The sequence below is a fragment of the Leucoraja erinacea genome, chromosome 18 (genome assembly GCF_028641065.1).
Source record: "Leucoraja erinacea ecotype New England chromosome 18, Leri_hhj_1, whole genome shotgun sequence".
Lineage (NCBI taxonomy): Eukaryota > Metazoa > Chordata > Chondrichthyes > Rajiformes > Rajidae > Leucoraja > Leucoraja erinaceus.
The window spans coordinates 6,622,263-6,649,285 of record NC_073394.1 but is presented as its reverse complement, the minus strand read 5'-3'; the positions used below and the strand labels follow the sequence as shown (position 1 = coordinate 6,649,285).

At 45.1% G+C, this 27,023-nt stretch overlaps 1 protein-coding gene across 2 annotated transcripts in view; it reads right to left on the bottom strand.

Moving 5' to 3' along the window:
• Positions 1-27,023, bottom strand: part of ano1a (anoctamin 1, calcium activated chloride channel a) — a 183,746-nt gene that overhangs the window by 30,844 nt on the left and 125,879 nt on the right. For both annotated transcript variants that reach the window (XM_055649204.1, XM_055649203.1), the window contains exons 13-18: positions 25,630-25,790; positions 8,081-8,163; positions 7,952-7,963; positions 6,280-6,354; positions 4,999-5,076; positions 2,198-2,272 (exon numbers count right to left, since the gene is read on the bottom strand). In XM_055649204.1, coding sequence (XP_055505179.1) covers positions 2,198-2,272; positions 4,999-5,076; positions 6,280-6,354; positions 7,952-7,963; positions 8,081-8,163; positions 25,630-25,790 — 484 coding nt within the window. The remainder of the gene's footprint in view (positions 1-2,197; positions 2,273-4,998; positions 5,077-6,279; positions 6,355-7,951; positions 7,964-8,080; positions 8,164-25,629; positions 25,791-27,023) is intronic.

Here is a 27,023-nt window from a genome sequence, read left to right as displayed (position 1 = left end):
CTGACGATGGGCACAAAATGCTGGAGTAACTCAGCGGGACAGGCAGCATCTCTGGAGAGAAGGAATAGGTGACGTAGCAGGTCAAGACCCCTCTTCAGAATGAGAGTCTGGGAGGGGGACGCTGGAGGTATATGAAGTTACAGAACAAATCTGGAAGCTAATTCCTCAGCAAACCCATTGGATTAAAACCTTTGTTTCTGGATCAACGGGCCAGGGCGATGTCCGGGATTATGTGGAGAAGGCAGGAGAATGGGGTTAGGAGGGAGAGATGAATCAACCGCGAATGAATGGCGGAGCAGACTTGATGGGCCGAATGGCCTAATTCTGCTCCTGTTATATGGCTTTATGATGCTAGTCCAGTGGGGAAACCATTGCAGAATTCTCCCTGTGACCCACGTGGGTTTTCTCCAGGATCTTCGGTTTCCTCCCACACTCCAAAGACGTGCGGTTTTGTAAGTTAATTGGCTTGGTATGTGTGTGTGTGTAAATCTAGTGTGCGTAGGGTAGAGTTAATATACGGGGATTGCTGGTTGGTGCGGAGTCCGTGGGCCGAAGGGCCTGTTTCCACGACGTATCTCTAAACTAAACAATTGTATCCATGTTCTCCACAATCTTGCTTTGGGGATTAAATGGAATAGCAGACTTAGGCCATTCTGCCAAATTGGTAACTGGATTCTGCCAAATGTTATTTCTAATCAGTTTTTAATATTGCTTCACTAATTTATTATGGTTCCAGTTGCATTCATGTGATATCTTATCCTCTCCTCAAAGGCCCCTCTAATTTAATCCAGATTGTTGAGGCTTTGCAACCTTCCGCACAACTCAAACAAACTACTGGGCCCAGATTGCTGCTGCAATCTTCCTTGCATCGTATGGTGGCCAGGGCTGAACATCATACATCAAACGGCATTTGAGTAAAAACTTCACAATGTCACATTGCAAGATCTCACGAGATACTCCACTGTCCAAGTGTTCGTTCACTTTCCCCAAACCAAAGTCTCTTGATAATGCAGCGCAATTAGATATGAAGAAACTGTTTGACCAACAAGAATATTAGGAACCAAAGAACAAAGATTTAAGATAACTGGCAAAAGGAAAATTTAGTTCCCCCCCCAAAAAAAAAAAAAAAAAAAAAAAAAAAAATTGGATAGTTGTGATCTTCTGAAAAGATGAATAATTTCAAAATCTCAATGGTCATGCACATATTGTTTATTCATTTTTAGGGTTTGGGCACCCATAAGTTCATGTTTCATAGGTGCAGAATTAGGCCATTCGGGACATCAAGTCTACTCCGGCATTCAATCATGGCCAATCTATCTTTACCTCTCAACCCCATTCTCCTGCCTTCTCCCCAAAACCCCTGACACCCATACTAATCAACAATCCATCTAAATCCATTGGCTTGGCCTCCACAGCCATCTGACCATCTTTGTTGTCCGTTTTTGATAACCTATGTTCTATGTCTATGTTCATTGTCTGCCACTCCCGTGGCTACTCTGCCAATATACTTCATCGTGTTTAAAGCATTTTGCTATTGGAATGGAGAGGAAAAAATGTCAGCCTTCTTTACCATTCATCCTGTACATTCATGAATACCTTTGACACCCAAACTCTGATATCCTTCAAACGTTATAGTATGCCAAAACAAACGGAAGTTCCACCGATACAGGTACCTCGAGTTTTATGTGTGTTTGATTTATACGGTTTTGAAATAACGTTCATAAGTTCATAAGTGACAGGAGCAGAATTAGGCCATTTGGCCCATCAAGTCTACTCTGCCATTCAATCATGGCTGATCTATTTCTCCCTCTCAATCCCATTCACCTGCCTACTCCGTATAACCCCTGACACCCGTACTAATCAAGCTTGTGCTTGTTGTTACCAGAGGTTAGGTGTCAGGGGTTACGGGGAAAAGGCAGGAGAACGGGGTTTGAAGGGAGAGATAGATCAGCCGTGATTGAATGGCGGAGTAGACTTGATGGGCAGAATCGCCTAATTCTACTCCTATTCCTTCTGACATAACAAATCTTGATAAAGACATTTGTATTTTTGGAATAATGCCCTCAAATGTCCTGTTGCCGGTTTAGCGACGTTTCATTTACTTGGTTTTGAATTTGCGCTGCTTTTTAAGCACATAATCCCCGAGTAAAACATGAGACGCCAGTAATTCTATTGAAAACGTTATCGCCACTCTTACCATAAATAGGATGCCGACTATATTTGTTATGTAGGCCGGAGTACGATCTTTCCAAGTCAGCTTCTCTTGCTCAGTCTGCAAACACAAGCAGAAATCAGTGCAAAATTAATTCCCCAAGATGGTTGTTAACCCCAACATGTGCTAGGTGCTTCTGCTCAAAATAAGTCCTTATCTGAATCATGAAATCCATCAGGTTTCACCTGGGTAGCAAGGTGGTTAAATAATACAGAACTGGTAAACACAAGTGATGCCTTACCAAACTATGTACGTGTGCGTGTGTGTCTCAGACATTAGACCAAAACCCAACCAATTTAGCTGTCTAATCTATAGCACCTCTCGACTCCTACCCAAAACAACGTTGTTGCATTTACAAAACAAACTCGCTCATTTAGTCCGCATTGATCATTGTATTTCATCGGATAAGTCCTTTATTCTGTCTCGATCTTCAGCTCATTGATTTTATCCTCTCTCGGTATGTGTTTTAGGGTCTATACATTGATCACTTGCTAAGTTTGTACCCCAAAGGGTCCGATCAATAATTCAATGTTCAATGTTTTTAGTTGCTGTGTCAACTGGCATTAAACTTCATTTGAAAAACTTCATCATGTCCCCAACAATATTGAAGTTTTTTTTTCTTTGAGTCTCATCACCAAAGGCTTTTTTCTGCATCGGAACAAAACGGCACGGAACACATCGTCCATTGCTGGACAGAGTAACGTGCAAGTCGTTAAGGTCCACCTACCATGCAGCTTTTCTGGTGAAACAGCAGCCAGCCGTGTTTGCTCTGCCTCACACGATGGAAGAGGCGTTGGTTGGGACGTCTCTCATTGCAATCATCCGTTATCAGTAACAGCAGTGATCCACTAACATCCCGTTTGCCAACCAGGCCATTAGCAACATTTTGGGTCATCACCGTCAGAATCTCCTGCTGACTTCTTTATAATCCATCTACTGCAACTGGCTAGCTTACATGATACCAAGTGGCAAAAAACACAGGTAGACACAGGGACTAATGGCCTTCTGGACTCTGACAATATCCAACTCTTGCCCTCCAAACTCCCGAACAATTGGTCTGCCTTCAAGCCATCGCAGTCTTAGATGGGCCAGTTGAACATTTTCCAGCAGGATTCTACCACAAATGTCCAATCGCCTTGATATCGACCATCGGTTTTCTTGCCCAATATCTCAGGCTGAACAAGTTCAGCGCCCTGCTGGTCTCATTTCTCTCCAGAGCCACCGGCCAGAGAGAAACACAGCAGCCACTTTGTTCACCCGAAATAGTTCCAATGAGATGCGTTTACAAACAAACTATGTAGAATGGACGGTTCAGCTAAATTCTAGCTTCACCCCCCCCCCCCCCCCCCCCCCCCCTTCCCCCCCCCCCCCCCTCCCAAGGTCTGTATTATTGAACACATCAAACAAGAATTGTATCAAAGCTCTCCATCACTTCTATTTAGTTGGTTTGTTTATTGCCATTCTTTTTCATCATTGTCAATCATAACCTGCATGTTTTTAATTCACAATTCACACTGTTGTTCATCCATCAGCTTCAGGTGTGATGGGTAGTTTTGGGTTAAATTTGGGGCAAATAAAATTTCTGCTAGCATTAATTTATCTGAAGATAACTCTAAATTTAAATCATATCTTTTGGTTACTAAGAGGTTTTTCCAATCGCCACCCATGTGATAAAAGGCTTATTTTATTAACATAATAATAATATCAGCCCTATTTAATAATTTATTTATTTATTTATTCCTCCCCCCCCCCAAATGTGTCTTTAATAAAACCCCAAATTTTGTTTAGGAGTCCTGACAAAGAAAATGTAGATTAAAATAGTTTGATATGACCAATAGACGATATATTGAACAATATTGATATAAGGACAAACTTCAAAACTAGAAGCTTAGCACATTAATATCCTGATTGACTACTGCTACCACGACAACTTACTGCTAGTCAAGCATCACAGAATACGTCACAGAGTGCTCAAAGTCACAAGTTCCATGCACGGTGATAACCAAACTACGGTGGATGGAAACAAAGACCTGAATTACGGTGCCTTTACATGTACTCCCATGCACAGCCATTCTAATGCACTCGTTTTTACCAACTACCGGACACATTTAATAAAGTGACAGGAGTTTGGAAAATATTAAAAAAATCCATCAGGTTGTTGAGAAAGACGGCCACTTCCAACTGAAGGCGTTTCCTTCGGCTCATTTCATCGCAGCGATGAACAAATTCATTCCTTCATTCAACCAATTTAAGGAGGGATTTTGAAAACGGCAAGATATGATCACGAGAGAAAAGTCACTCAATTCTGTCGATTTGATACTTTGAATATGTTGATAGTCCAAATGACAAGCAAATCAGTATAATATTCCCCTTATAGAGTGAGAGTGTGTGCGTGTGCGCATGAGAGTGTGTGAGTGTGCAAGTCAGAATGCAAGTACGTGTAGATAAATATGGATATATGTATGTGTATGTATATGTGTATGTGCATTTATATGTATAATGTATGCATTAAATACCATTTATTCCATTCAATTTATTAATACATTAATTGATGTATATTATTTATTAAAATGTATTCTATTTTTCACTCTGAATTGAATGTGCAAGATTTATTGGTAAAATGTGAAAATGCAATTACACCGGGAGGCAAAATTATCTTGTGTTTCATGTGGTAACATATTGTACCGTGAGATGTGACAATACCGATTAAAACGAAAGGAATATTGGCTCCGTCTTTCTGAACAAACTTTAAACACAGAGAAGAAAGCTTTATTTTCAACTGGTACCAATTTCACCCCAGCCATGGCGGACAAAACTCTGTTTTTCCATTTGTTTGGCTGTTCCTCCACCAGATCCGCCGGCTTCTGAGGTCAGGCAGAGAAAAAGGACCATAGAGGCAAAGGGTTAAACACATCAATGCAGACTGACACTAGGGATTTAATACTGAGCTACATGTCATTGGTCATTTTATTTAGTTCAGTTTAGCTTGGAGATACAGCGCGGAAACAGGCCCTCCGGCCCACCGAGTCCGCGCCGATCAGCGATCCCCGCCAACACTATCCTGCACACACTGGGGACAATTTACAATTTTTAACCAAAGCCAATTAACCTGCAAACCTGTACGTCTTTGGAGTGCGGGAAGGAACCGGAGCACCCGGCGAAAAACCCACAGGGTCAGGGGGAGAACGTGCAAACTCCGTACAGACAGCGTCTGTAGTCAGGATCGAACCTGGTGCTGCACCACTGTGCCGTCTCATATTATTGCATGAGTGAAATGCTAAAAACTATCATCCAAGAACCCAAAGCTAGCATCAAACGTGTTGGGGTCAATGGCATAGTGGTAACAAGGAGCTACAGATGCTGGTTTACACAAAAGTGCTGGAGTAACACAGCGGGTCAGGCAGCATCTCTGGAGAACATGGTTAGGTGACGTTTCAGGTCGGGTGCCTGAAGAAGTGGTGCCAACCCAGAACATCACCTATCCATGTTCACCAGAGATGCTACCCGACCCGCTGCGTTACTCCAGCACTTTGCGCCCTTTTGAGGTGAATCACATAATTTCCCTGTCCACTTTCGTACAATGTGCTTTCACCCCCAATAGCACTTGCGACTGACGAGAGGATAGACCTTCCCTTTTAAACAGCCATTGGCGTGATCTTTCTAGATAATTCAGCAAATCTTCTTTGTTGCCGTCAAAGATACTCCATCCACCAGGAGGAGGATGACAACTTAGTACGGGCGTCAGGGATTATGGGGAGAAGGCAGGAGAGTTGGGTTAGGAGGGAGAGATAGATCAGCCATGATTGAATGGCGGAGTAGACTTAATGGCCTAATTCTGCTCCTATTACTTATTAACTTAGGGAAGGTTCCACAAATCAGTGCCCTAATATTAATATAATGAGGAATATTAATATAATTATGCAGCAAGATAAAATTCTTAGGAACAACATTACATAAATCAAATCAGTTTCAAAAACCAAGAAAAAAATCTGTATAAAAAAAAAAAAAAAAAAAAATTCGGGTCTAAAACTAAGGAAGCATCAATTATATGAAAGGCTTATCTGTACCTCTTCTTTCTTTTGAAGTTCTTTCTTCAGAACTTTACTCAGCACCCTGGCCTCATACTCGGGGCGTGGATGGTCCTGCCAATTTCAATAGAGAAGAAAAATCATCTGAGCAGATACATTATTTTTGTCGTAATTAAAAAGCAACATCAAGCAAAAAGCTGAAGAAAAGTTATTTGAAAGTTCAACTACTTTTGACCCAGTAAAACATCTACAAAAATTAAACTGAATCTTCTCTAGCCTCGAAGCAGTAATCATTAGAAAAGCTCAAATGTATCTGAGGATACATGATCAAAAATGTCTTCAAATCACAACTTCAGCCTCAAAATTGAGTGCGGTTTAGATAACATCGAAAGGCAGGCCAAAAATCACGAGCCAACATTATTAACGTCACATAATTTACCAGACGTGCCAAATCAACATTTCCTGCCCCGAAACTAAAGAACATTTTCATCCACAATGAATTGACACTGAAAAACAATAGTGTATTCGTCACCAAATGCCACTTCCAAAGATGCCCCAAGAATTTCTGATTAGCGAGAGAATTCTGTGAGCCTCACTGGTTTGCTAATGTATATGCTTTTTAAAATTAGGGAAAAAAAAGGTCTTGAGGTCAACGACTAGATGCCAAATGTTACCAAATCCAATTCTGAAAGGCCAAACTATGGATAGAGGCAGACTGTCCTTTTTTGTAGACAGTACCCGAGGTCAGAATCTATAGAGCGGCCCTGACCAGCCATCTACCTCAGCGGAGAGCTTTGGACTATCTTTAATCGGACTTTATCTTGCACCAATCATTGTTCCCTTTATCCTGCATCTGTACTGTGTGGACGGCTTGATTCTCATCATGCATCGTCTTGGTGTGGGAAGGAACTGCAGATGCTGGTTTAAACCGAGATTAGGCACAAAAAGCTGTAGTATAGGGCCGGTCCCACTTGGCCTTCATTTGCGCGTAACGCAGATGGCACGCAAAGATTATGTACATCACTAAATCCTGCGACGCCGCGCGTCACTACCTATGTCATCACGTGCGTGTCACGATGCGCGCGCCTTGCGTTCGTGACGCATAAATTATGCGCAAATGATGGCAAAGTGGGACAGGCCTTCAACTCGGAAAAACAGGCAGCATCTAACAAGAGAAGGAAATGGGTGACGTTTCATTTCATTCTCTCCAGAGATACTGCCTCTCCTGCTGAGTTACTACAACTTTATGTGTGGTCTTTTTGTTGCCAAAGCAGCTTATCACTGTACCTCGCAACACGTGACAATAACTAAACTAAACTATTAATCGAACCCAGGTTTCTGCCACTGAACACCTCTACCATTTGTGTCACTACCCTTCCTTAATTATTATTGTGCTCCTGAGTCAAAATAGAAAGAAACAGTCATGAAAGGCAAGTGGAAGCATTGATTAAGCTCTGTGGAAAATTCCCAATTCTAGCAACAGCTCGTGAGAAAATAATGAAGGTTGATTATGAAGAGCGTCACGGTTTTTGACAGTACAACGTGTAGAAAGAACATTGCCAAGACAGCATGCGTTTCAAAGCTTAACTTAAAATTGCATTTAACCAAATCCAACCTCCTGCCCCCTCCCTTGTCCAGCGCCAACACAAGTCATAAGAAGCAAGCTTAGGACAGATATGCAGGATTTAATTTTTTTTTAAATTGTCCAAACCTTTAATCGCTCCTTCAGGTAGTCGATGACAGAAGAAGAAAAAAGTATTATTCAACTGCAAAAACGGTGATAAAATATTGTTCAATTTGCAAATTTAGGAACTTTTGGGAAAGATGTTTGAAGCCTAACCTCATCTTCTTCAAATCCAGTGAGATCCCATTTGTAATTCAGTCTCATTTGGCACCTCTTCCAGTGCTCCAAGAACATCGCAGCTGGAATTAAAAGTGGCTGCTGTTAAAATGGTTACCAGTGGCATCGCACAGCAATACAATGACAAAGCAATGATTCAATATGAAGCATGGCTTCAAACGTTGGCCATGCGGATGTGCCGTGTACTTCATCTCACTTCAAAGAATGTAACGGGTCAGGAGGGGCCACACCAGTTTATAGATAGGGTTAAAGAGGGCTTGTGACGCATCAAGTGTGATAGTCATTCGCTCAGAAGCCATTCGGCCCATCCAGTCTACTCCGCCATTCAACCGTGGCTGATCCATCTCTTCCTCCTAACTCCATTCTCCTGCCTTCTCCCCATAACCTCGGACTAATCAGGAATCTCTCCCCGTGGTTGCTCAGCCCAGCAGGCGTGGCCTGTTTTGGTAGATTGGGCGGAGGAAGACCACTGGAGGGTTCGAGGGCCAGGGAAGGCGGCTCAGGAGTGAGGAGGGCACGTCAACGCACAGAAGAGGACATGGCCGTCCACTGCATCCAAGGGAGTTTCCAGCCGTGACGTCTAACCCTGCCACTGGATCCCGAGAGGGTGGGGCTTGCTCCTGTGCAACAGCCTCTCCACCTTCATCCCTCCCACGCACTGGCTTTAGAGCAATGCACAACTATGCTCTCATCATCAATGACAGACCACCACCATCTCTGCCTTAAAGGTAACCATAGGGTCATGGAGTGATACAGTGTGGAAACAGGCCCTTTGGCCCAACTTGCCCTTCCCGGCCAACATGTCCCAGCTACACCCGTCCCACCTGCCTACATTTAGTCCATATCCCTCCAAACCTGTCCTATCCATATACCTGTCTAACTGCTTCTTAAATGTTGGGATGGCCCCAGCCTCAACTGCCATTGACATGTCCTCCACAGCCATCTGTGGCAATGAATTCCACAGATTCACCACCCTCTGACTAAAGAAATTCCTCCTCATCTCCTTCCAAAAGGAACATCCTTTAATTCTCAAGCAGCAAACTCTAATCCTGGACTCTCCCACTAGTGGAAACATTCTCTGTTTCTCCACTTTATTCATCAGAGCCTCTTTGGGGCATTCTAGTGGATGGTAAAAAATAAATTCAAGAACACAAGACTAAGAAGAATGTATCAATCAAGTCTAACATGGTAGGTACACAAAAAAGCTGGAGAAACTCAGCGGGTGCAGCAGCATCTATGGAGCGAAGGAAAAAGGCAACGTTTCGGGCCGAAACCCTTCTTCAGACTAACATGTGATCTAGTTTGAACATAAAATATTGAATATATTTTCTTTCAAAACAAATTGGAGTTGAAAGGTGCAAGCTTCAACTACAATTCAATGGCAAAGGAAACCGATGATTTGGTAATAAACTAAACTGAAATGTCGTCATATGTTAACATTTAAACCCGAGTTATTTATATTCCAGTCAGTTCCTTGTCTATGGTGAGTAAGATACGGAAACCACAAACTTAAGGATGTCTTGTTTATTTGATTTTTTCCCTCAGACACTAGGAATGAATCATCAGATATCCCCTGCAGTGACGATGCAGTTACTCATTCACATAGAACGCTGCTTTCCGCCTTCCGCAAGGGTGAGATTGGTACAATCGTGCTCGGAAGTTCAACCAGTTCACTGGGTTTTGAGTGGGAAGGAACGGCAGATGCTGGTTTAAACCAAAGATAGACACAAAAAGCTGGAGTAACTCAGCGGGTCAGACAACATCTCTGGTAGAAAGGAATAGTAAGATTAAACGAGTACTTACCAGTACGAAGTTTGATCTGTATTTTATGAGGAGTTACGATGAGGGATTACGTGAAGAACCCACCCAGCGCGCAGGCGCGGCATACTTCCAAGCAGCGGTGTGGAATCACAGATAGACACTAGTTGAAGTAAAGATAGTGAAGACCAACGAGACATTAGTCCGAATTTGATCTATATAATGAGGGTGGGAGCGGAGGGCACGTAATCCCTCATCGTAACTCCTCATAAAATACAGATCAAACTTCGTTCTGGTAAGTACTCGTTTAATCTTACTATTTTACTTCGGAGTCACGTGAGTGACTACGTGAAGACTTCAAAGGTCTGTGATTTCAAACCGTGTAACAGTTATATCACTCACTGCCGAAAGATCATCGAGGGAGGAAGTGGTAGCTAGAGACCAACAAGTTTGTTTAGTTATAAAAGAAATATTTATTAACTATAACAAAAAACAAAATAGCTCCCATGGGCTTTAAATCATAACTTTGCGGTTTTTAAAACGGTATCCGCAAAGACGTCCTGTTCCATCAGCGGTTTGTTGTAAAATCGTTGGAATGTCGATTCCCTTGACCATCCCGCTGCTCTGAGGATGTGGTCGAGGGGAACCTGCATCCTATCCGCCGCTGAGGTGGACGCTGCCCTGGTTGAATGGGATTTAAAAACATTTGTGTTAATCCCTGCCATGCTGAGGACCTGTTTCAACCATCTGGATAATGTTTGGCTGGTTACCCGTCCAAAAGGCTTTCTGTGGCTAACCCATAAGGCTTTCTCTCTCCCTCTTAGCGTTTGGGTTGTGTCTAGATAATGATGAAGGTGGGTCACCACACACAGCCTAGGTTCTGGAGGGTAAGCCCGGAAGATCAACGGGGAGTTTGATGTACCTGGTCTACTTTGTTTTACCAACCCCGGCATGGTGAAAGTAATGGTATCTGGGGTGGTCACCATGTAGTTCAGATTAAGCTGATGGAGCGACTGAACCCTTTGAGCTGAGACAAGCGCCATGAGCATGAGGGTTTTGTAAGTGGCCTGTTCCAGGCTCAGGGATCCCACCGGAGGCCAACCTCGAAGGTGTGTGAGAACTACACTCACATCCCACATGTGAGTGTATCTAGGTGTAGGGGGTTTGGTATTAAAGATCCCCTTAAGGAGTCTGATGACTAGAGGGTGGGATCCCACACTATGCTGTTCTATCGGCATGAGGTATGCGGACAGTGCGCTCCGAGCCGTATTGATGGCACTGTAGCTCATCTTGAGATCATGGTGCAGGTGGGCCAGGAACTCCAGCACATCCGAGATCGAAGTCGTCGTGTAGGATGTCCCTGCGTCCAGACAGTACTGTTCCCATTTCCTGATGAAGGTCAGGTACTGTTTCTTGGTGGAAACTCGCAGGGATGCCGACATGGTGGTGATTGTTCTGTCTGATAACCCCAATCCCCGGTAAGGCCTGTTCAAAATCTGGAAACCAGGAGTTTCAATTTTTGGTGGCATGGATGGCTAATGCCAGTTACCGGGTGAGTCAATAATTGGGGGTGGTGTTGAAGGACCATTGGTGTCTCTACCACCATGTCGTGGAACATTGGGAACCATGGTTGGGTAGGCCAGTCGGGCACGACCAGAATGCCAGAGGCTGAGTCTGCCTGAATTTTCTGGAGTACCCGACTGATGAGGCAGAAGGGAGGGAAAGCATAGAAAAAGAAATTTCCCCAGTCCAGCGTGAAGGCATCTACCGCTGCTGCCTCTGGGTCTGGTTCCCAAGCCACATACATGGGTAGTTGGTGATTTAACCTAGACGCAAACAAATCTATATCTGGCGTACCATATTGCTTGATAATTTTAGCAAATGATTTTGGGTCCAACATCCATTCGATGTTGTCGTTGAATTTTCGTGACCTGGTGTCCGCCACTAAATTTAGCTTGCCTGGTAAATAGGCAGCTGATAGCCAAATATGTCTCTCGACACACCATTGCCAGATTATAGCAGTTAATTTGTCGCATGATACTGATTTAATGCCACCCATGTGCTGGATATAAGATACTGCCGTAGTGTTGTCGATCATAATTCTAACATGCACGTGTCGCATACCAGATGCATATGCTTTTAGCCCATAAAAGGCGGCGAGCATTTCCAAAAAGTTAATGCCCAGTGATTGTAGTAGCGATGCCTCTGAGTTAGTCCATCTGCCACCTGTGCTGTCTTTGGAGTTAGTAGCTCCCCAGCCTAAAGCACTGGCATCCGTTGCAATGGTTATGTTAGGATTGGTTACGGTGATAGGACTGTGACTGTGCCAAATATTGTCAACCCACCACTGAAGTTCTGATTTGGCTTCAGCGGGTAAATCCATTTTGCGATCATAATGCCCCCTATGAAGGCGTAATGCATGAGTCCTTGCTCTTTGTAGATTTTGATAATGCAAGGGCCCATGTTGGGCAGCCGGAAATGCTGCTACTATAGAGCCAATAACTCTGGCTACATGCCGTATTCTAGGTTGCGGTGTGGCAATTAAATGGCTACAAGCTTCAATGAGTGAAACTGTTTTGTTTCTGGGCAGAGTGACAGTCATGTGAATCGTGTCAATAGTGAAGCCTAAGTAATCCATGTTAGTAGTAGGCTCCAATATTGATTTATCTGGGTGGAGGATAAAACCCAAAGTTTCAAGGAGTTGTTTAGTGGCTAACACTCCTGCGACAGCTTGTTCCCGTGTTCTTCCTAATATGAGAACATCGTCCAGATAGGCCACTACTAAATGTTTTAGTTCTCTCAATTTCTTCATGGCCACTTTAAGAATTTTCGTAAATAGTCTGGGAGCTGTCGTTAAACCATTGGGCAAAGCTCGGTACTGCCATAGCTGGCCCCTCCAGATAAATTTCAGATATTTAAAGTAATCTTTATGAATGGGTACCAAATAGTAAGCATCTTTGATATCTATGCTTGCCATGTAGTATCCCTTGGAGATCAGTTGTCTGGCAGTGACAAATGTCTCCATTTTGAAATGTTGATACTCAACAGACTGATTGAGTGATGTCAGATCAATAATAATGCGACATCCACCATCTTTTTTGGTTTTGAGAAAAATATTTGATACAAATTCTTGCGGCTCGTGTGTGGTCATTTCTATGATGCCTTTAGCCACGAGCCGATCAAGTTCAGCTTGTCCTTCTACCTTCTCAACTGCCGAGGGAAGGAACACCCTTTGGGGCATGTGCTGAACTGGCGGTTCTACGCCTGGTTTGAATTCAATCTTGTATCCACTAATACTGTTGAGTATAAACTGATTGTTAGTAAGGGAGCACCAAACATGCTTGAAGAACCTCAAACGTCCCCCTGTTAATACTACACCCTTTGTCTGTGTATGTTGACAGGAACCAGACCCACCTACCTCCATGTTCACTTGTGGGGTCGTTTCCGGTGGGTCTGGCCCAAGGTTGTCCGTGTTGGTGCTGCGGTGGGGCGGCGCATCTTCCCACGGCTCCGCCCTGGGCCCCGCTCTAAAAAAGAGCACTGGGGGTAGTGGGAGGCGGTCACCAGGCTTTCACCAGCTCGGTATCTGCTGGTGGCTGCCGAGGCGTGCGGCCAACTGGGTGTCTTCGCCCTGCTCGGTCCTGGCCCTGCCCTCATGAGGCTTACTGGTTTTGCCGCCTCTTCCAACTCCTTGAGCCTTTTGGCCAGATCCGCACCAAATAGCAGCGCCTGTCGTTCGGGCGCTGGAGCTTTACAGAGGCCGGCATATGTTGGGTTGAGGGCAGGCCTGATGTTGTCCCGCCGTAGGTTGTTTAGCTCATACGTGGTGCTCCACATCAGTGCGAGGGCATCCTGCTGGGGTATGGTCAGGTCTTCATCCCCAACGGGACCGAGCAAAGGCGGTGACGGCTGCTGAGTGGAGCTTCAGGACTCGCTGCATTTTGACCTCCTGAGCCCTTATGTGCTGCCCCAGCTGGTTCCAGATCTGCCCATTTACCGTCTTGACCCTCAGCGCCTCGCAATTTTCGGGCGCGATGTAGTTGTCAAGGGCCTGCTGGACAGCCTTGTCCTGCAGCGGGTTGTTGGACAGCCTGTTTATAGTTGCCGCCATTCTGGGTGGCAACACCATCCCAGTTGTTGGTGGTGCCGCATATCGGCCCACTACACCCAGTAGCTCTTCTTCCGGCACGCCCGGCATGCTGACGATATCCTCCGCCTGCCCTTGGGATAGGCCAGCCCAGTCCTGGCCTCCCTTACTGCCCTCGAATATAGAGGGTACAGAAGGGTGTGGAGAGGAGGAGGCCAAAGCCCGTCCTCCTGGGAGATGCCGCATCTCCTCATTAATCATACGCTCGAGGAGCTGCCTCATGCAGCTTATCCGAGCGTCTCCCCTTTTCGGTGGGGAAGAGTGTTCCCGTTCCTCCGAATCATCGGAGGACACCGGCCGGTCGGTTTTCTGTGTCGCCTTCCTCCCTGTGCGGGGCGTTGAGATCTGCAGCACTGGGGGCGGCTCGGAGAGGCTGCCGTCCCGCTATGGACCCGTCCTCGGGTGGAGTAGGGCAGGCAGTCCTCCTGGCTGGTCGCTTGCGAGAGGCCATTATTCTCTCTAGCGCGACTCTGTAACAAAAAAGGCACTTACCTGAGGTCTCGTCTTTATGCTGCAGCTGGAGAGCCTGGCTCCAGCTGCTGCCGCTGTTGCACTGCTGACGTAATGCCGCGCCTGCGCGCTGGGTGGGTTCTTCACGTAGTCACTCATGTGACTCCGAAGTAAAATTAAAGACACGTCTTGTTGAGTCTCATTGTCTGTAACTCCTTTTCACCTATCTCACAGCTAACAATGGCCCGTTTCCTTTATCATCATTGCTTTTTTTGTGTACATTTCATTAATTTGTGGAGTATCTCTCTATATCACCACCAATATCTCTCATTTCCCTTTATTCCCAATCTGAAGAAGGGTTTTGACCCGAAACATCACCTATTCCTTTTCTCCAGAGATGCTGCCTGAGCCGCTGAGTTACTCCAGATTTTTGTATCTATCTCTGGGTTTTGAGCTCCCTCTGCTCTTTGACACCAATGATAGTGCCACTGAACAGATGTCAATGCACTGTGTAACTCTAGCCTTGTTTGGAATAGGCATGCGACTGCCTTTAGTTACGTTCTGCACCTATCTGTACCTATTCTGGACGTGAAAATGTTGACCTGTCAATCCCATCTTACCAACATCCACATAATAGGAACTGACTGAGGTCCCAAATAATGTGTGCGATGAGAACAAAGAGTTGCTATGTTATTGAGAAGATGTTTAAGTGAGAACCAGAGTACAGAGGCTTAAGGTGAGTGAGGGGGGAAAGATTTAATAGGAACCCCAGGAGTAACTTTTTCCCACACAGAGGGTGGCGGGTGCATGGAACAAGCTGCTGGTGGAGGTGGTTGAGGCAACATTTAAGAAACACCGCGACCAGTACATGGATTGGGCAGGATTTATAGGGATATGGACCAAACGCAGGCAGGTGGGACTAGTGTGGATGGGACATCTTGCCTGGTGTGGGCAAGTTGGGCTGAAGGGCCTGTTTCCTCTCTGTACGACCCTATGATTCTATGTAGAAACAAAGAACAGCAGATGCTGGTTAATACGCAAAATGACACAAATAGCTGGCGTAACTCAGCAGGAAAGGACACAAAGTGCTGGATCTTGACCCCAAACGTTAGCTATGCATGTTCACCAGCACGATGTGTTTTTGTTGAGAAGATGACCGGTTGTAGATGACCAGTGTATTGGGTTGCAGACAGTACAATGAGGGTGAGAAAACAAACTTTAAACTTTGGAAATACAGTGAGGAAGTACAGACCCTTCAACCCGGCGAGTCCGCGCCGACCAGGAATCACCCTGTACACTAACACCATCCTGCAAACTAGGGACAATTTTACCAAAACCAATTAACCTACAAAACCATATATCTTTGGCGTGTGGGAGGAAACTGGAGCACCCAGAGAAAATCCACGTGATCACAGGGAGAACGTACCCATAATCAGGATCGAACCCAGGTCTCTAGCACTGTAACCCTGCACACTCTGCAGAACAGGCATAGAAACATAGAAAATAGGTGCAGCAGTAGGCCATTCAGCCCTTCGAGCCTGCACCGCCATTCAATATGATCATGACTGATCATCCAACTCAGTATCCTGTACCTGCCTTCTCTCCATACCTCCTGATCCCTTTAGCCACAAGGGCCACATCTAACTCTCTCTTAAATATAGCCAATGAACTGTGGCCACAACTACCTTCTGTGGCAGAGAATTCTCCACTCTCCGTGTGAAAAAAATGTTTTTCTCATCTCGGTACTAAAAGATTTCCCCCTTATCCTTAAACTGCGAGCATAGGGAGATAGAAGCAAGGTGCAGATGCTACTTTATACCAAAGATGGACACAAAGTGTTGGAGCAACAGCAAGCCAGGCAGCATCTCCGGAGAAAAAGGATGGGTGACATTTCGGGTCGGGACATTTTTTCAGATATAGATGAAAGTTAGGAGTCAGGAGATGCATTTACAAATCAGCTTGTGATTTTGCTGTGCCCTGAGAAAGCTTTAGGTCGCAAATCAACCCAATACCATTGTTATACTTTTGTACGGCAAAGAGTCTTTCGATACCTTATGTATGGGAGCCATGTTAAGAGTACTACTTAGACATGTTATTGTCATTTGCAGTCGTCTTGTCAGAGGTAAAAATGTCACGGATAGCCCTAATGCTCAGCTGCACAGTCAAGGTTGATTTAAGGCAAGCTTAAATTAAGTAATGGACTGGAAGCAAAACAAATGAATTTAATGGATGGTTGCAATTGAAAGTTTGACTAGTGTCACGCAACATTTGTTAAGTATTAAAACAGGGCTTACAATGTTTACTCAAATTTAAACAAAGCTACATTTGGACAGGGGCTTTCTGGTCAGTTTATCACATAGGGTGGTGCAGCGGTAGAGTTGCTGCCTTACAGCGCCAGGGACCCTCTTTCGATCCTGACTATGGGTGCTGTCTGTACGGAGTTTGCACGTAGTCCTCGAGACCTGCATGGGCTATCTCCGAGATCTTCGGTTCTTTCCACAGCCCAATGGCGTGCAGGTTTGACGGTTAATTGGCTCGGCGCAATTGCAAAATAAAATTGGCCGGAAATGTGTGTAGGATGGTATTAATGTACGGGGATCGCAGGTCGACGCGGACCAGTTTCCACGCTGTATCTCCAAACTAAACTCAAATCATGGTGTCCATTAATGCTTTGCTAACAGTCCAGTTGTATAATGATCTTGAGGTTGTTACCAACTCTCAGCATTGCATCTCTATAAGAGAGTCTATAATGTGGGTCTAGTGGACAAAGGGCTGATCCGTTGAGTTATTCCAGCTCTTTGTGTCTACCTTCAACCTATCACCTACTAAGGGTAAGTCATGCCCATCCTCTCTGCCAACTTTCTTTCTCCTCCTCACACCCCCAACCCCATTATAATTAGGCTGAAGACAGGTCCCATGTTCTCCGGAGAGAAAACACACACACACACACACACACACGTGTAAGTTAGCAGGTCAGGCAGCATCTGACCCACTGAGTTACACCAGCACTTTGCGTCGATCTTCGGTAGGAACCAGCATCTGCAGTTCCTTCCTACACGGGTTTTAAAGACTCGCTGGAAAGGGCCTTGAAAATGGCCCGTTTCTCTGTTGCTGGGTCTACTTCACTTAAACACCAGCTGGAATGGACAATTTGCAGATACTGCCGCAGATATGGACAAGTAGAGGTGACGGGTTTGAATTTCTACCACTTTGGGAGTGACATTTTAAACAGCATGGCATCACACGCACACATGATCCTGTGCCTCAGGTGCCAAGTATGTGGAGTTTGCACCCGCTCCCCAGTGACCACGTGGGTTTTCTCCGGGTGCGTTGGTTTCCTCCAACATCCCAAAGGTGGGCAGGCTTGTAGGTTAATTGGCCCCCAGCGTGTACAGAGTGGCTGAGAAAGTGGAATAACATAAAACTGGTGTGAACAGGTGATCGATGGTCGGCGTGGACTCGAGGGCTGTTTCCATGCTCTATCTCTGAACATAAAGGCTTGAATAGAGTGGATGTGGAGAGGATGTTTCCACCAGGGGGAGAGTCTAGGACCAGAGGTCACAGCATCAGAATTAAAGGATGTTCCTTTAGGAAGGAGATGAGGTGCAATTTCTTTGGTCAGAGGGTGGTGAATCTGTGGAATTCTTTGCCACAGAAGGCTGTGGAGGACAATTCAATGGATGTTTAAAGCAGAGATAGATAGATTCTTGATTAGTGCGGGTGTCAGGGGTTACAGGGAGAAGAAGGGTCTGAAGAAGGGCAACGGCCCAAAACGTCACGAAGAAAGAAAAAAATATTTTCTGGGCTGCCGGTAAATATGTATGCAAGTTGAAAATCTATCAAAGGTGTCATCCTACACCTGGAGTTACAAAGATGTTTCCACAACCTTCGCAGGCCAAAGGGAAAACAAATTACATTTGACATCCTATTGAGAGTATACACACTCCTGGGAAAGTACACCACTTGCTTGATTGCTTACCCACATGGGAAATTATGGGGAAGGGGAAGAAAAAAAAGATTAAAAAAAAAAAAAAAAAAAAAAAACAGGAACAAGAATAAGACATGAAAAAATAAATGTGCAGGGAGGAAATGCAGATGCTGGTTTAAACTGAAGACAGACACAAACAGCTGGAGTAACTCAACGGATCAGGCAGCATCTCTGGGGGAAAGGAATGGGTGACGTTTCGGATTGTGAAGAGTGTCGACCCGAAACGTCACCCATTCCTTTTCTCCAGAGATGCTGCCTGATCCGTCGAGTTACTCCAGCTGTTTGTGTCTGACCTCATGAAAAATAGATGATGATGGAAAAAGAAGGATAATTGCTGGCAGCCCTTTCGTGCTACTGATCGCAAATTGTTTCAGTGATGTTACTCTTGCATATAGTTCTGTAATGTGCTGTTGGAAAAAAAGGTGTTATTAACGGAATGGGTGGCATCATAATACCACTGTTGAGGCAGCATCTATGGAGAGAAGGAATGGGCGATGTTTCGGGTCGAGACCCCTTTTCTCTATGGAGAGAACATTGAGTCGAGACCCTTTTTCTCAATGGAGAGAAGGAATGGGCGATGTTTCGGGTCCGATTCCTTCTCTCCATATACGCTGCCTCACCCGCTGAGTTCCTCCAGCATTTTGTACCCACGTCTACCAAGGAATGTTTAGACACAGATGCTCCACAAACATTCGCCAAGTAGTTGGCTCAGTGCCCAGGGGACCAGCGAGGCAGCCCGTGGGGGCGATGGAAGGGCTAGCCTAGGCAAGCAAAACAAGCACAACAAGAATGTCTGCACAAAATATTTTTCTGCTGGGGCATCTGGTTGACGATACAACAACCCTGGATTTCTCGTTGCAAGTTCCAGCATTATTAATAATACATGCGATTCACTGCATACAAATATACGTACGTGGAACTGCCAGACAGGAAACGCGCAAAAGCATTTTAGACATTTTCAAACACACATCTTTAGAATGGATAACATTCTCCTGGTTTGAAGAAGGGTTTCGGCACGAAACGTTGCCTATTTCCTTCGCTCTATAGATGCTGCTGCACCCGCTGAGTTTCTCCAACATTTTTGTCTACCTTCGATTTTCCAGCATCTGCAGTTCCTTCTTAAACATTCTCCTTGTATTTGTTAGAATAACCGGCATGTTGCAGTCTTATTAGACAATAGGTGCAGGAGTAGGCTATTCGGCCCTTCGAGCCAGCACCGCCATTCAATGTGATCATAGCTGATCATCCCAATCAGTACCCCATTCCTGCCTTCTCCCCATATCCCCTGCCTCTGCTATCTTCAAGAGCCCGATCTAGCTCTCTTGAAAGTAACCAGAGAACCGGCCTCCACTGCCCTCCGAGGCATAGAATTCCACAGACTCGCAACTCTCTGTGAGGAAAAGGTGTTTCCTCATCCCCGTTCTAAATGGCTTACCCCTTATTCCCAAACTGTGGCCCCTGGTTCTGGACAGTTGTAACAATGGAATATGCCTTTGCAGCAAAGAAAGTTATTTCATTCAGATAAATGTTTGGAGGTTCCATCTCCACCTTTTACATTCCCTACATCAAATATTAAAACATTGCTCAATATATTAACTTGACTTAAAGCAGAAACCACATCCTCCGGTCGGCACGGCGGCACAACAGTGGAGTCGGGACCTTACAGTGTCAGAGACCCGGGTTCAATCCTGACTACTGCCACTATCTGCACCAGCACCTTGGGACCATGTGGGTTTTCTCCGGGTGCTCCGGTTCCGTCCCACATTCCAAACACGTGGATTGATTGTCTTCGGTAAAAATTGTCAATTGCCGCTAGTGTACAAGATGGTGCTAGCGTACGGGGAGATCGCTAGTCGGCACGTGGACTCGCTGGGCCAAAGGACCCGTTTCCATGCTGTATCTCTAAAGTTCTTGAGGCAACTAAATAGTGTCATGAACATTAACTCGGGAAGCAATGATCAGGTTACCCATGACAAGAGAACTAAGATTTTTATTTTTTACTCTCCAGGGCTCATACGGTGTTCAGCTGCGTTTCAATTGTCGGGAAATTTTATGCTTCTTGGACCAGCTAAAGTTAAATATCCCCCAAGGTAACAATTGGAACCATATACCAAGGTAAACACTGAGGGGAAAAATAGTTAGTCGGATTCTCTTCCCCTTTCCCATGCCCTCATTCCCTCTTAATGTACATTCAGGGTGGCAATGAGTCCAACATCAACAACAATGAACAGACTTTTTTTTAGAGATACAGCACGGAAACAAGCCCTTCAGCCCACCAAGTCCACCCCAACCAGCGATCCCATGCACACCAACACTAAACTACACACACACCGGACAATTTACATTTATACCAAGCCAATTAGTCCACAAGCCTGTACGTATCTGGAGTGTGGGAGGAAACCAAAGATCTTCGAGAAAGCCCATGCGGTCAGGGGAAGAACGTATAAAGTCCGTATAGACAGTGTCTGTAGTCGGGATTGAACCCGGGTCTCTGGCGCTGTAAGCTCTGCAAGATAGCAACTGTACTAATGCGCCACCGTGCCGCTCTTCATTCGATAGAATACACAGTGGAAGAGCCAAGGTGAACAGGACAGCCTCTAAAAGCGCCGAACAACAGCAGGGAAAGTAGAGGCGGAGAACTCGAAAGGGGACCCAGAGAATTGTGTAAGTGGAGTGTGGGACTAGGTGCGCCATTGAGACAATGTCAGCCAAATAAGTTCTCTGTATTATATCTTAATTTGACCAAAACATGTTGATGAAAGGTCTTTGACCAGAAACATAGATTCTGTTGTCCTCTCCACAAATGCTGCCCAACCAGGTTGCTTCCAGTGTTTCTATTTTTAATAATCAAATATAATACAGGGATTGTGGAAACAAAGAACAGCAGATGCCAGTTAATACACAAAGTGCATAAAGACTGGATAGACTCGGCTTGTACTCGCTAGAATTTAGAAGATTGAGGGGGGATCATTATAGAAACTTGCAAAATTCTTAAGGGGTTGGACAGGCTAGATGCAGGAAGATTGTTCCCGATGTTGGGGAAGTCCAGAACAAGGGGTCACAGTTTAAGGATAAGGGGGAAGTTTTTTAGGACCAAGATGAGAAAAAAAAAATGTCACACAGAGTGTGGTGAATCTGTGGAATTCTCTGCCACAGAATGTAGTTGAGGCCAGTTCATTGGCTATATTTAAGGGGAAGTTAGATGTGGCCCTTGTGGCTAAAGGTATCAGGGGGTATGGAGAGAAGGCAGGTACAGGATACTGAGTTGGATGATCAGCCATGATCATATTGAATGGCGGTGCAGGCTCGAAGGGCTGAATGGCCTACTCGTGCACCTATTTTCTATGTTTCTATGTAAAAGGACAAAGTTTGCAGGAATAACTCAGCAGGATCAGGCAGCATCTCTGAAGAACGTGGCTAGGTGTCGTTTTGGGTCGAGACTCAACGTGGACGGGTGATGTTTTGGGCCGACACAGTGTCAACGTGAATAGGTGAGGTTTTGGGGCAAGAATCTTCTGCAGTCTGAAGAAGGGTCTTAACCTGAAACGTCACCTCTCCATGTTCTCCAGGGAAGCTGCCAGACCTGCTGAATTACTCCAGCGATTTGCGTACATTTATAATACTGGCAATCTCTATCATCTGGGCACTAACTGTTCGTTCTAGAGCCAAGGGCAACATTTAAATAAACGTCCAAGTGCTTCCAAGAGTCAAGCAGGGATAAGGTCATCATGATTTGACACAATAGTAACATGCAGTCTCTTAACATGTCCTCAGGACCACAAGTAACATGACCTCGTTGCAAGAGGTCATTTCAAACTTTGCAATGTTGCCACAAGTGAAGTATTAAACTCAGTTCATTGTCATTGGTGCCACAACACCTCATAGAATTAAAGACTGAAGAAGGGTCTCGACCCGAAACGTCACCCATTCCTTCTCTCCAGAGACGCCGCCTGTCCCGCTGAGTTACTCCAGCATTTTGTGTATCTTTGGGGTAAACCACCATCTGCAGTTCCTCCTACCAGGCCTGAAGCCTGGTCTGGAATGAAAATAACCAATTCAAAATCCAAACTGGTGTCCCCAATGAAGATAGACAAAAGTGCTGGAGAAACTCAGCGGGTGCGGCAGCATTTATGGAGGGAAATAGGCAACGTTTCGGGCCGAAACCCAAGAAGATACTGTTTCAGTTAGTTCTGATGCAATAGACATTAGACAATAGGTACAGGAGTAGGCCATTCGGCCCTTCGAGCCAGCACTGCCATTCAATGTGATCATGGCTGATCATCCCCAATCAGTACCCCGTTCCTGCCTTCTCCCCATATCCCCTCACTCCGCTATCTTTAAGAGCCCTATCTAGCTCTCTCTGATGCTTTACACATATATTCACTTAAATTGCGCTGTTAAATGTTAAACAATCAAAAAGCATTTGGTGTCGGTATTCCCGCAGAATAAAGTGACACAGAAAGAAAGAAAGCCCAAATGCAAAAAGTACACTTAACATCCAACATATTGAACAGGCATCCAACAGGCCAAGTTCAACTCCCTCCATGATAAAGATAGACACAAAACTCAGCGGGACAGGCAGCATCTCTGGAGAGAAGGAATGGGTGACGTTATAGGATCCTATCGAAACAGGTGGCCCATCGGTAGAGTTGCTGCCTTACAGAGAAAGCAGCGCCAGAGACCCGGGTTCGACCCCGACTACGGGTGCTGTTTGTACGTTCTACCCGTGACCTGCGTGGGGTTTTCTCTGAGATCTTCGGTTTCCTCCCACACTCCAAAGAAGTACAGGTAGGTTAATTGGCTTGCTAAATGTTGACATATATGAAAAATATGCTCTCAATTGTAAAGAAGTTAATCTTAATGTTGTATTGTTACTCAGACAATCTTGCTGCAGGTGGTGAATGACTGATAATGATAGCAGCCAATAGTAACTGACAATGATAACAGCCAAAGAGGTGCTGTTATTGACAGCCAATGAGAGGTACTGTAATTGATGTGTGAGCAAGTGTGTAAATAACGTTTTTCTTCCAGTTTGAACAAGATGGATGCCCCACTGTGTTTTTTACTGCTCTGAATTATCTTTGGTCTAGCACTGGGTAGGCTGCAAGAATCGCTGCACAATGCACCTCTGCCAACACTAAATGTAAAAATTGTCCCTAGTGTGTGTAGGATAGTGTTAATATGCAGGGATCACTGGTTGGTGCAGACTCGATGGGCCGAAGGGCCTGTTTCCTAACCGTGTTCTAGGTGACCCTTTGACACTGAAGTAGGCGTTAGGGATCCTTTTACCTCCTGGCTCAGTCTTTATACAAGTTGCATTTAATTCCAAATACATATTGAAATGACTATATACTCCATCAATACATCCATCATCATCTGAGAAGCAATTACTGCTCTCTGAATTAAATCTTAGTACTGATGAAGGGCAATTGGATGAAGAAACAGAAATGGGAAATAAATGAAAGGATGTCCCATAATTTAAACCCTCTACTTTGGGCAAGGCACTTTGTAGTGTGTAGAAGAATCTAATAAGCACCAGTGTATTCTCCCGGAAGAAATTGATTTCTTGTAAATACTCCCTAATTCCCAAGGTAAATAAAAACATTTCCAGGTTTTTCCTCCCATCCCAAATTTGCCCTTGTGCCAGCTTGGCCCACTGCTCTTTAATAGATTGTGCTATATCTCCTTTCATTACTTTCTATTGCCTACCAAAACCCATGACTGAACCAGCATGGAGGCTGAAAGGTCCAGACCTGAAACACCACCGCCATTCAATATGATCATGGTTGATCATCCAAATCACTACCCCATTCCTGCTTTTTCCCCATATCCCTCGATTCCATTAGCCCTAAGAGTTAAATCTGACTCTCTCTTGAAAACATCCAGTGAATTAGACTCCACTGCCTTCTGTGGCAGAGATTTCCACAGATTCACAACTCACTGGGTGAAAAAGTTTTTCCTCATCTCAGTCCTAAATGGCCTATCCCTTATTCTTAAACTGTGAGACCTGGTTCTGGACTCCCCCAACATCAGGAACATTTTTCCTGCATCTAGCCTGTCCAATCCTTTAAGAATTTTATATTTAGTTTAGGTTAGAAACACAGCCCTTCGGAGCATCCTAACAAATATTGAATGGCGGTGCAGGCTCGAAGGGCCGAATGGCCTACTCCTGCACCTATTTTCTATGTTCTTAACTCGGTGCAGACAGCCCCCCGCAGTCAGGATCGAACTGGCGTCGCTGGAGCTGCAAGGTGCGCCACTGTGCCACCCAAGTTCAGATGTCAACACAAGGGCTTAATGTCACAGGAGGGACATGTCACAGTGGGCACAGTCAGGCTTTAATTGTTGCTTCCAGCTCAATTCTTTTCCACCGTGACAAACTGAATACACACGCCAATAACAACAGTGGTGGGAATAGGCCTCGTGGGAGCCTGCAGTAGTGGTCAACAATGAACGTAACATGGCAGAGTGCATGACAAGAGAAGGAAGACAAAAATGCCGGAGAAACTCAGCGGGTGCAGCAGCATCTATGGAGCGAAGGAAATAGGCAACGTTTCGTCCCGAAACATTGCCTATTTCCTTCGCTCCATAGATGCTGCTGCACCCGCTGAGTTTCTCCAGCAGTTTTGTGGCTGAATTGGTTGCTCATCTACAAAGAGGCCTCAGCGCTGTACACGTGGCAATCGAAAACATAGAAATTAGGTGCAGGAGTAGGCCATTCGGCCCTTCGAGCCTGCACCGCCATTCAATATGATCATGGCTGTTCATCCAACTCAGTATCCTGTACCTGCCTTCTCTCCATACCCCCTGATCCCCTTAGCCACAAGGGCCACATCTAACTCCCTCTTAAATATAGCCAATGCCCCTTAGCCACAAGGGCCACATCTAACTCCCTCTTAAATATAGCCAATGAACTGGCCTCAACTACCCTCTGTGGCAGAGAGTTCCAGAGATTCACCACTCTCTGTGTGAAAAAAGTTCTTCTCATCTCGGTTTTAAAGGATTTCCCCCTTATCCTTAAGCTGTGACCCCTTGTCCTGGACTTCCCCAACATCGGGAACAATCTTCCTGCATCTAGCCTGTCCAACCCCTTAAGAATTTTGTAAGTTTCTATAAGATCCCCCCTCAATCTTCTAAATTCTAGAGAGTATAAACAATAAAATGAACTGGACCATGGTTCCTTACCCCACAAAGCCATGAAAATGGAATAGAAAACCGTGGCGGGATTGTCAAACAGGTGGCTGGCCCGCGCGGTGGCACAGACAGTGCTGAGCTTCCAGTAACTGCAGGTCTTGTCGCACAGCGGGCACATGGTGATATTGGCCCGGTCGTCACACATCTCCATGCTGTGGTCAAAGAGGGAGAGAGAGATCGGCAACATTAGTCGGAGGTCGTGTCACGAATCAGACAGGATTTCACATTCATTCATTCATTCATTCATTCAGTCATTCATTCAGTCATTCAATCATTCAGTCATTCATTCAGTCATTCATTCAGTCAGTCAGTCATTCAGTCATTCAATCATTCAGTCATTCATTCAGTCAGTCATTCAGTCATTCATTCAGTCATTCATTCAGTCATTCATTCAGTCATTCATTCAGTCATTCATTCAGTCATTCATTCAGTCATTCATTCAGTCATTCATTCAGTCAGTCATTCAGTCAGTCATTCAGTCAGTCATTCAGTCATTCATTCAGTCATTACATTCAGTAATTCATTCAGTCAGTCATTCATTCAGTCATTCATTCAGTCATACATTCAGTCATACATTCAGTCATACATTCATTCATTCATTGATGACACAAAATGTTGGAGTCAACCGCATGCTTCCTAGCCTTTGACCATTCTTGGCTTGGATAGAGTGAATGTGGAGAAGATGCTTCCACGACCCATGATGAGCGTTTGTCGGCACTGGGCCTGCACTCGCTGGATTTTTGAAGAATGGGGTGGGTGGGGGAAGACCTCATTGAAACATACAGAATAATCAAAAGCGTGAATTGAGTGGATGTGGAGAAGATGCTTCCACTAGTATGAGAGTCTAGAACTAGAGGTCACAGCCTCAGAATTAAAGGACGTCCTTTAGGAAGGAGATGAGGAGGAGTTCATTTGGTCAGAGGACGGTGAATCTGTGGAATTCATTGCCACAGAAGGCTGTGGAGGCCAAGTCATTGGATATTTTTATTGCAGAGATAGATTGATTCTTGATTAGTACAGGTGTCAGGGGTTATGAGAAGCAGGCAGGAGAATGGGGTTAGGAGGGAAAGATAGATCAGCCATGATTGAATGGCAGAGTAGACTTGATGGGCTGAATGGTCTAATTCTACTCCTATCAACTATCACAGTTCTTGTACTTCCGGTGGCGCTGGTGCCAGCAGCCTCCACCTACAGCCCGGTATCTTTTTGTTTTTTTGTTTATTTTGTTATGTTAAAAGTGTATTTTTTTTGTATTTTTGGTGTCTTTATGTGGGGGAAGAGGGCACGGTGCGGGGGATACCGTCCTTCAGCCGCTTCCTGGTGAGGACGCGACTATTATTCGAGTCGCGTCCTCCCCCCCCCCCCCCCCACAGCAGCCTACCTAC